The 11,443-nt window shown below is 37.6% G+C and overlaps 1 protein-coding gene across 1 annotated transcript; it reads right to left on the bottom strand.

Annotated features, from left to right (window-relative positions):
- Nucleotides 1-55: 55 nt before the first annotated feature.
- On the bottom strand, nt 56-10,970 carry LOC122088971 (putative calcium-transporting ATPase 11, plasma membrane-type). The gene is made up of 8 exons (XM_042658364.1): nt 10,828-10,970; nt 10,522-10,736; nt 7,332-7,386; nt 5,304-7,243; nt 5,056-5,214; nt 2,820-2,991; nt 2,429-2,727; nt 56-736 (listed from the first exon to the last, which is right to left on the bottom strand). The coding sequence occupies exons 1-8, from the start codon at nt 10,847-10,849 to the stop codon at nt 434-436; spliced, it is 3,165 nt and encodes a 1,054-aa protein (XP_042514298.1). The 5' UTR covers nt 10,850-10,970; the 3' UTR covers nt 56-433.
- Nucleotides 10,971-11,443: the final 473 nt, after the last annotated feature.

The following is an 11,443-nucleotide window of genomic DNA, read 5'->3' as shown; positions in this document are numbered from 1 at the left end:
CCCCCCCCCCACACACACACACAAGCCTGCAAAGTAAAAATGGAAGAATCGTATGTATAATCCAGCCAAAATTTCCAGTATGTATTAATCCAGCCAAAATTTCATTCCGATCCATCGAAGAATCGTATGTATAATACAAGGGTAAAAATGCATAAAGATCACCATCGGAAATAGACAGGAAGTTCTTCAACAGCAAAAGAAGAGGACTAACAATGGGCCAATGGCATGATAAGTTGTGGAAAATTGACACCAAACCATTTGAATTGAAGCCTTTCGATATAGGAGTAAAAAATAATATTATGGCTGAGTTTGTTGTTGTTGTTCTTCTTCGTATTATCTCCATGCCAATAGGTTAGCATTCAAATGGTGTTAATTTAACTTACCTGGCAGAGCTACAAATAATGTCCACAACACTACCACCTACCTTTCCCTTTCATGCCAGCTCTGGACCCCTGGGAAGTGCCTCGTAGCCATCATGGGACTTGTTCTTGCCTGGTTCAATAGGAATGCACTTAAGGATAACAGCCACAATCATGCTTACAAACCCAATCAGAACGCTGAGCAACCATAATTGCCAACTTAGAGGCACAGTGCTAGCAAAAGTGCCCAGAAACTCCACTATTATTATTTGGAAGGCCACTGTAACGACCATCACGGCTACAAACACCCAGCTGTCAAACATTCCACGGAAGACATTTATCTTCTCCATATCACGGCTATTGATTTCATTGAATACCTGTTAGAATAAGAGGAAATAACAATCTGTCATTGACTGATCCTTTATAAGTTTCCACTCAGTAGATGCAACAATAATAAGGATGAACTATTAAAACATTTTGAACCATCATTTTGCAGCTTTAGTTACAAGAACCAGAAGCAGTGATTTCTAAACAAATTTCAGGAATTTATGCATACATTTTTATTCCACTGAACTTGATAAATCCTAGAAAAAGCATCAACTATGATGCCTAACTGTTTGTGACCATAAAATCACAAGTAACAACGTTGCCAATTTGCCACTGCCAGAAATAACCTCTCAACAGATCTGGTTTAAACAATGAAATGACTTTAAGTAGACTTGAATGGTGAAAAAGATTCATGTAGATGACTAAGAGATTATGCTAGTTGAGTTGACCTGGTACCTATTTAAATTTTAATTAAACAAATCAACCAAAGCCTGTAATGCAATGAAAATGCAATACTTGGTGAAACTGCAAAAGCTTACTGCAAGCTGGTCAGCAAACACCAGTGACCTAAGGAATCAATGCTGACCTGGTCTACAAGGAATCAATGCTTAATGGATGCAACTCATTCAGATTTTGTAACAACCATTAAAGCTTATCCTGACCCCTAGTGACCTAAGTTGTAATCAAACTTCTAATTACAATTTGCCGAACTAAAATTTACAGAAATCAGTAAATAAAATTGTTACATTTAGATGGACAAGCAATAGAAGGAAATTAGCTCATGATGGTGATAAGATACTAAAAGATCATGTAACAATTGGAAGGACGATGATCTAGAAGTAAGGCTTTATTTGATTGCAAAGGAAATTAAAGGGAAGAGAAGTGAATTTTCAAACCTAAAAAAGTAACTTTTGTAATCATTACCCCATATGATAGTATAAACTACTTTTTTTTTTTTTGTGGTAACATACTTAAATTTCTGACCGTATTTAGTAATGACATATTTTACATGTAATTTTTATTTTATTCTTTTTATTTTACTTTTAAAACCAAAGGGATTCGATGCAAAGTAAAGTAAAGGTTATAGTTACAGGGGGGCAGCCTTGACAAATACTAGATACCAACAAAGATGATGAAGAATATTGCAGATTTTAAAACTAGGTGCATTATACTACAGAACATACGTTTATTGTCACAACCTAAAACCACAAAGCGGTTTCTTTTACTATAACAACATTATATCTTTGAGTGTAAGATACAGTGTAAGTTAGTGAATGCTTCTTACTCTTAAATTGACAATGTTGACATTTTAAAATTCATACTAGGGCAAAGAAAATTGTTGTCCTCCCTGCAAATCTCTGCCTGATCTGATTTCACTTAGAAACAGAAAAACAGTCTGACAAATTTTTTGCAAGCATGTTTCATAACTTAGTAAGACCATGTCTATCCTTCAGTTACAACAGGTAACATGCTTTGACTTACATATTTTAGGCTTCCAAGTTATATATACAATAGTATGCATGTAACAAATGACAGATAAAAACTACCAATATTGAATTCTAACTGTGAGAAGTAACAGATGGCAACCTACAGTCAATGCAGCTAAAGCTTAGAAAAAGCAGATAAAAGTTCACACTAAATTCAAAACCACAAGGATAATATGGTACAAACTGCATGAGGTATTTCGAGAAATCAGAAAACATTCCACATTATAGCCATGAGCTAACATCAAACGTCTATACCTGGCAAAACACAAAGGTATTGAATATAAAAGTATTGAGAACAGCAGTAGAATCTGAACCCGTAAGTCTCAAAAGCTTCTCGCCATCAAAATTTAGAACAGCAAGTACAGCCAGTTGATAGATACTCTGTCCAATGATATTCTTCCACATGATTCTGGTAATGAAATTTTCACCCCTTCCAACTGGAGGTCTTTTCATTAGTCCGTCATTTGGAGGTTCTGTAGCTAAAGCCAATGCACCAAGAGTATCCATAATCATGTTGACCCATAGCAACTGGACAGCAGTTAGAGGAGCGGATCCTGAAAGTCATATGAAAAATTAGGATATGCAAGATAAATAGAAGTCCTAGAAGTGATAATTCATAAGGTTATTAGCCTCCGGGAAAACTCACCTGAAATGCATGCAGAACCAAAATTTAACATAAGAGCAACAACATTAACTGTTAGTTGGAATTGAACAAACTTTTGAATGTTTATGTAAACAGCACGGCCCCATCTGGCAACATTCACAATAGTTTTGAAATTATCATCCATGATAATGACATCAGCATTCTCTTTTGCAACCTGAAAAAAGAAGTCATGAAAGCCAAAGTCAAGGATCCTTATGCCACACTAGACCAGATGAAGCAACACAAAAGAAGCATCTATAGTTTGCTTAAACCTCATATTGACCATTCTAAAAGACCAGTCAGAACTCAGGAGAACCATGGTTCATGATGATCCCATCTGATATAGAATAACACATATAGGTGAATGCTCTTCAGAGAAATGTAAAATCAAGTATTACTAATTATCCAGGTCCCTTTTTTTTTTTTTGGGTACCTGGGCCTCATTAGCATTTAACAGTTGTTTTATGCACAATAATCCACGAAAAGGAACTAGCAGTCAGATTCTATTATGAAGAGTGAAAAGAAAAATAAAAAATGATTCTCATGATGATATTGAGAAGCAGTAAAAACAGAAAATCATTTTACAAAAAGAGAATCTAATGACATTTTAAGATGAGGCCATGAATCACGTTTTAGCCTATCTGCCACTAGTTCACTACTAAAGTTAAAACTCATAGATATATTTGCTTCACAATGGAAGTTAAATTTGGTATTATTTTCCCAGATTGACCGCCTTTCCAGACTCCCGTGAGCAAGGACAATTCATTTATGAAACTACAAAAGTTGTTTATAGTCAAGTACTTCAAGATAATGAGTAGTTTTTCCATTACTACCATTTTTGGCCACAGACAATCTATACTGGAGAAATAGAAAGTAAAGATGATTACACAAACTTGATGCAGATGATCAGAAACATATGATTCTCTGCAATCCACATTTATTCATTGGTGATTCCACTGAACAAAACACAACGAGATTGGTGAAAAGTAACCAACAAGATGTAAATATCCACCCCCCCCCCCTTTTTCCACTGGGAGAGGGGACAATATTAAAAACCCAAGGAACGAGATTGTGTTATACCTTAGCATCTTAATCTTTCCATTTGATAGGCACTTACTTGCAGGTTTTGATGATTTTATCTTATCCCAGTGTGGGACAGACTGATAGGGTGATATAGGTTAGGAATTTAATTTATTCATAACAGAATCGGAATCAAAACAAAGTTAAGGTAAATATATGTTTTAGGTAGAATAAGTTATGAGAGCCTCCTGCTATTCTTCCATGTTAGCTCTTTCCAAACCCCGAGAGAACTACATCAAACAATGTCATGTGAAAAGAGTAATCGTCTGAGAGAACCCTCACTACAAGCTTGGAGACTACAGAGCTTGAAGGAACTTGCTGACATCATCAATTCATAAAGACGGTATCCAGAAGCTGAGAGCTCGCTCTTGATTATAAGAGTTCCTTTACTCAAGTAGCATAATGCTAGATTAATTATTGAAGTTTATACGACTTTTGCACTTAGAAAGTTCCACCAATCGCTAGTCCTTCTTAAAAAAAGGGGCTGATTCTCTAAACTTAAATCTCTATATCTGGGCTTGCTGTCTTCAGAAGAAGAAAAGCTATCTAAATGGTGAAAATACCAAAATCCCAGTGAAATCAAAACCTTGGCATTTGGTTACCACAGCAGTCATCAGCAATCTGAACCACAGCCAGAAGGCAACTATATACATTCGGCATGGTTAGATGCATTGCAGGCATAGCTACCAACAGGAGTATAAGCTATTCCAGGAGCATTTAAGAATGTTCAACTGAAATTGCATCCAATCACCACCTGTATTTTTTGATAAATTCCTCATCAGTTTTGCTGGATGAATTGCTTGATGTCCGAAAGTACAGGATGCAGTTTTCAATAGAATAGAAAGCCAGAGATTCAGTATTCAGAATAATAACGTTCTGGATAAGAATGGTAACATCTGGTCCTTGCTGGTCTTGGTACCCAACTTAGCCAAATAATTCCTGTACTGGTTAAAACTCAACCCAACCCATGAATCAGTCATGGCAAGGTCGTAGTAGAAGGAGATCTTAGAAACTCAATTAAAAAATATTAAGAGATGAAGGAAATATATAAGGTATAAATAAACAAGAGGGAACAATACAAGAAAAAAGAATATCGTGTAACTTGATTAAGCAGACAAAGCTAATTCTACCACAAAAAAGGGCCAAAAACAAAACATACCTCTGTTCCTGCTATACCCATGGCAAGTCCAATGTCTGACTCATGCAAAGCTGGAGCATCGTTGGTCCCATCACCTGTTACTGCAACAACTTCTCCAAACATATTCCTCAAGTTGGTGACTAAGGTGTGCTTGTCCAAAGGCAACGATCGAGCCATTACCTGTGTAAATAGTCTTAGCATTGCAACAAATTGATTCCTCCACAAGAATTGTTTAAGGTTAAAACACATAATGCAGAGGAAGTAAAGACCTGGATTCTCGGTATTAACTTCTTCATCTCCTCTGGACTCTTACTACGAAACTCCGGTCCTTCTATAGCCAAGCCATCATTGGTCAATATTCCACATTCTTTTGCTATAGCTTTTGCTGTATTGATATTGTCACCTGTGACCATCCGCACTGTTATCCCAGCAGCTAAACAAGTCTGTACTGCCTCCCTCACACCAGGGCGCACTGGATCCTTGATTCCAACAACCACTATCAGTGTATAGCCATCGGCAGGTAAGCTGCCTCCAATGAGATTCTCATCCATATCCTTAAAAGCCAAACAAAGGGTTCTCAAAGCTTCACAGGAAAATCCATTTATGATGTCCATAACACTCATCATCCGTTCTTCTGAAAGGGGCACAGGTTCTCCTTTATCATCAACAATCTTGTTACACATAGCTAAGATGATTTCAGATGCACCTTTGCAGAACACACGGAATCCACCAGTCGAACGAGCCACAAGCACAGACATCTTCTTCTTGACTGAATTGAAAGGCTCAACCTTCACAATCTTACACTCCCCACGTTGGGCATCAAAATCACCACCCATGCGCAGGCCAAATTCTAACAATGCTGATTCTGTTGGAGTACCCAAAATGTTATTCTTTCCATCTTTTCCTCTCACCACCTCAGAACCTGTATTCAGAAATATAGCCTGTAAAAGGATTCCCACAACTCCCTCAGAGAGTGCTGATTTCACAGCAACTACACTGTCATTATGTCTTATCACTTTTGTTTCGTCACAGATCCATATCTTATCAACCACCATATGGTTGGTTGTCAACGTCCCTGTTTTATCTGTGCAAATGCAACTAGCAGAACCCATTGTCTCACATGCAGATAGATGTCTCACAAGTGCCTTGTCATTCATTAATTTCTTCATTGCAAAGGCAAGGCTCAGCGTAACGGCCAAAGGTAGGCCTTCTGGAACTGCAACAACAATTATAGTTACTGCAGTGGCAAAATAGTTCAGAAGCTCCAACGCATCACTTGAAGTCCATTTTGTCAACTCGTTGTTCAATGCCTTGTCCACTAGAAACCTTACAGTCAACACCAAAAATGTCAGAACAGCAAAAGCCAAACCAATCTTCCCAATAATAGTAGCAACACCATTAAGCTTCACCTGTAATGGTGTCTCGTCTTCACCACCATCACTCAAAGTCTCCATCAACCTTCCCCATTCAGTCTTCATACCAACAGATGTCACCAACATCTTACCAGACCCATCTTGCACTTTGGTTCCCGATAGAAGAAAAGGCTTCTCAGGGTTTGCATGCACTGGCTCAGTTTCACCAGTCAAGCTTGACTCATCAATCTCCAAACTGTAACCTGATATGAAAATTCCATCAGCCGGAACTTGGTCACCTATGGATAGATGAACAATATCACCAACCACCAAATCATAAATAGAGACCTTCTGTCTAGATCCATCTCTGGTGACATGAACAATAATCTTTTTCTTCTCCTTATCTAAATCCCTGAATTGCAATGATTGCCTGTAGTCACTGATAGCAGTAACCATGACTACCAAAAAAATACTTAATATTATTCCCAACCCATCATACATACCCTTTGGCCACCCTTCAGTGGCAATGCCGACAACAACAGAAACTACAGCACAAACCATGAGAATTATTAGAGTTAAGTCCTGAAGTGCGTCCCACACAAACATCCATAAACTCCTAGGAGGCTTCTCAACATATCTGTTGAAGCCATATATCTTTTGCCTGAGACGTAGCTCATCTGAACTAACACCACTATCAAGAGAGACTCTGATCTTTCTTGCAGTACCATCAGCACCTCCATGCAGCTTCAAGCGCTTGGAATCATGGCTTTGAACAATGGATGCTAGTTCATCTGATTCAATACCATAACCGGCTTTCCTAGTCTCCTCTGAAAGCAGGTGTTCTACTAGATTACCAGCTGCGCAAAGAAGAGAACAGAATGAGTAAGCAAGCAGACAACAGATGTAAATATAGTCACAATTGGGTTAGATTGATGGAGGTTATACCATCAATGAATTGCAAAGCAGCTTTCTGAACATACAGAGCAACTCGTATTTTTTCCTGACAGAGAATAAGAGAATTAGTGGAATTTAAATCCTTCAAATAAAAAATCAAGAGGGAAAGAACATATGCTGTAGTTTGCACTTTAGAGAAATTTACCACATGCTAGACAGAGCTGCAGGCAGTTAATGTTCGGTGATTACTCAGTGGCAAATATTTATTTAAAATATATAAAATAACCTCATCAAACTCTAACATGAATATGATGTTATTAAAGCAGAAATAGGGTGCTTGATGTCCAGTAGTCTCTGTATGGGTATGTCTCCACAACTGAAACGGTGTGCTCAACCTCTCTAGAGAAATCGTTGTTTTAACATCTGACACTTAGCAGCAATCACGTCTCTACAAGCTCAATGTCTTCTTAAAATCTGGGACCAGAAAGTGGTTAGTGTTGTCCATTGAATAAGTCTCTTCAGCCTTTTTTTTTTTTTTTTTTGTGGATTTTTTGGACACCTCATGCTCCCTCTGTCTGGTTTGTAGACTTAGTCCCACTGCACTAAGTGATGGAAAACAATCCTCTTCATCTCCAACTCCAATAATTTACCTCCCATCCATCTAAGGGCTGAGGGGATATGAATATATATTCCCAGGTGTTGGGACGCATGTTCAAGTCATCTCAGCTTTTGGATGGATGAAAGATAAATGATTAGACGACTAAGTAGCTGGAGAGGAGCCGGGTATGTGACCAAAACAACTTCTGTTTAATTTGTTTGTAAATTTTTGGCAAACCAGTCTTGGGAAGACAAAAAGACCAAAATTTATACGCTTGATATAGAACATACTTAAAATGTGTCTGAAATTAAGTTGTCAAAAATCATATAATTCATAACTGAACAAATCAGCAACTAGCTCATCGGTTACCAATTGAATCCAATCTTCCCTAGAGCTCGAAGGTCCATCCAGTTGATATAATAAGTTCGACAACACCAACCGCTGAAGGGACCAGAGGGCACTTGATCAACTGGTTGACGCATCATGGTTCGTTGGTGAGCAGCTAGTTACAGATCAAGAGTCATAAAACAACCATAAATAGTAACGGTCACTAACAACTAACTTTTCCCGGAATTGAACTTTAACTAAGCTTTTGGACTACATTGAACCATTTTGAATACACCAAGTGGGAACTTTCCCACTTCAACTACAACAATGTTTACAATTGAATACTCTCTAATCTTTACTGTATCTTTAGCGCCCCAAAGTTGAGAATCATCACTGTGCTTGCACCTTGCATACTTGCGTTCTAGAGGTTTTGCATTTATTGTTTTCACTTTGCATATCTAGCTATTGAGCTTATGCTTTTGTCTCAACTTCCTGAAGTTTTACAAGATTTTTAGTCGTGAGTCTTAAGAAACCACTGGGTTTGAGTGTGAGCCTAAACATTTGGGTATTATTAAAATTGAAAAATAAATTATATTAGTTCATCGTGTTTGATCACAACTAGTGTAAAGTCCACGAGAGTGCCTCTTGGTACTGGATTTAGGTAGTTGCCTTGTGTAAATCATTCATTCTCTTACTCTCTTCCCCATTCACAATTACACTGCACACTTCATTTGCATTTCTTCTTTCTTTTGGATTATCAAGCTTTTTGGGTGAGTTGAATCTTTAATTGTCCATACATAATTTGATTTCCAATTCATGCCTCTTCTTGGGTTTACCTCGATCCAACGCCTTCCTTTTCGTTGTTCAGGTTTTTATACTTTTTTTAATTTTTCTTTCATTTTCTTTTTCTGTTCGCTTAAACCCTAGTATATACATTATGTTTATTAGAATAGATTTAGTGTTTGTGTTCCACATAAAAATTTTTAAAATATATATATATATATATACATATATATTTCTTTTTTTTTTCTGGGGAAGCGTCTCTTGCAAGTGATGGAGGATGCTGAGCAGTTGAGGGTGCATGTTCAGCATGATTTTAAATATTGATATTGTATCAATCGTTGTATTAATATCGATTGAGATTGATCTTTAATTGATTCAAATCAATTAGCAGTCTCATTTTAAGGGTAAAATAATAAATATATATATATATATATATTTTTTTTTAACAAAGAAAAAAGGTGACGGATCCTACAGCGTCCAGGACAGGGGCAGTGTGGTCTATTCACCGTTGTCTAGACATACGCAACTCCAGAATGATAAAGGTTTTAATATTATTTTTAGATCGGTAATGCCGCAAATATAGGTCGCGAATCGCGATTCGTATTAGATGTGGAACTACAGCCATAGAGGTTGCAGGGAATATAGGCCTTTCAAGTTTTCACACTACTGAGAGAGAGAGAGAGACTTTCTAAACGATAACGCTGCCACATGGCAGAAGTAAAATTCCTCTAGGGCAGCCATGGAGGGCAGTGAAGGTCCAGTGTGTGCCCAGTCCACCCGACAGTTGGCACGTTCTACAGCTCGCCGTAGAGGATCCGTTCCACTGCAAAGAAATTTGTTGATGAAAAGGTCATAGGCAGGCCTGGGCTAACGTGAGGAGTTGGGCGCATGAATTTCTTCTTAATTTAGAAACTGACATCACCGGCCACCCACTTATTTTATTCCACTTTTTTCCCATTTCTTTTCACTTTATCCTCTAATTGACTGGAGGAAACTTCGGCGAAGTTTCTCTATTTTGTACGAGTGATGGAGAGTCCGAATTGAAAATTTCCCTCCATTGTTTAATTTTTTTTCCTATTTTTTAAGTCTTCATTTTCTCGGCCTAGTATATCGCGAGATATAGCTCTGCTCTGAAAATAGACGTAATTGGAGGACACTATCATCACCGTGCAATATAGCAAACCACCGCCTCACGGCAGCGTTACCTCAGTCGTCAGCTTTACGTTATCTAACTGATTGAAATTCAAGGAGAAACCGCGTCACTGAAATTCAAGCAGAAAGCGCGTTTCTGAGCTCAGGTTCTACTTCAGATCTACGTGTATTCGAATATACTGTTACCAACGATTCATCGTTCTTTTTCGGAAATCAGTTTCGTCGGATTAGCCAGATGAAAAAATGTTCTGGCGTAAGATTCATCGTTCAAGTAAGACTAACAATGTTTACAACTATGGAGTTCTCTACATTATGATTTCAAAATCGATAGCATATCAAGGATTGAAACATAGGAGAGGGAGAACAAGTAAAGAACCATACCTGGATACCAAGCTTCTTCTTCTCTGATTCGTTTCTCTTCTCAAGATCTGCTGTATGACGAAACCTCCTCCGGGGATTCTTAACGATAGAAACTGCAGATCTCCATTTTTTTAGAGCTTCCTGTGATGAATGTTTCGGTTGTATATCAAAATCCTCTCTCAAAATCTTCTCCATATCAAAAAGCGGAAGCGCCGAGAAGCTATCCTTCTTCTCTCCTAAATCGGAAGAATCAGAAGAAGAAAAGATCAAAAGAGAGAAACTAATAAAACATAGTTAGTGTTAAAAGCCTGTTGGGGTTTGGAATACCTGATGAGCTTGACGATTCCATTGAAATGTTTTCTAATCTTTCGGCTTTGCTCGCGGGATGAAACGGAAGAGCCGGCGGGAAAGTCTCGGTCTAATAAGAAGATGGGTTTTGGACACTACTAATTTAGGCCTTAATATAGAATTACAAAAGAGGAACCAGAAATACCATTATAGTATAGAATCGTGTAAACCGAGGAAAGGTGAAACTACACAATTTACTAAATATAAACAAATTCCGAAAGTTCATTTATAAAGTAATGGTTTAAGTGCATGGTATAGGATCGGGTATCGGAAAAAACCGATACAATATTGGCACATATTGATATCGAATTTACTTTATCGGACAGATATATCCCTGATTTAAAAAAATTTATATATTCTGACATTTTTACCCTTAATTTATATATTTCAATCTATAGGATATCGGCCGAGTATCAGAATCGGATCCAATACCGATACTAAACCATGGTCCCAAGGGTCCATTCCAAACACAGTTAAGTTGTAGACGAAGAGAACTTCTTAGGTTCTGCCAAAAAGCAAAAAAAAAATCTTTTAAGGCTTGCTTGAGAAACAAAAAATGCGGGATGGGGAAAGTTATTTATGAAACTCTAAGAAG

The sequence above is a fragment of the Macadamia integrifolia genome, chromosome 9 (assembly GCF_013358625.1).
Source record: "Macadamia integrifolia cultivar HAES 741 chromosome 9, SCU_Mint_v3, whole genome shotgun sequence".
Classification (NCBI taxonomy): domain Eukaryota; kingdom Viridiplantae; phylum Streptophyta; class Magnoliopsida; order Proteales; family Proteaceae; genus Macadamia; species Macadamia integrifolia.
Note: the sequence above shows the minus strand (reverse complement) of the source record. Positions and strands in the feature narration are given on the sequence as shown.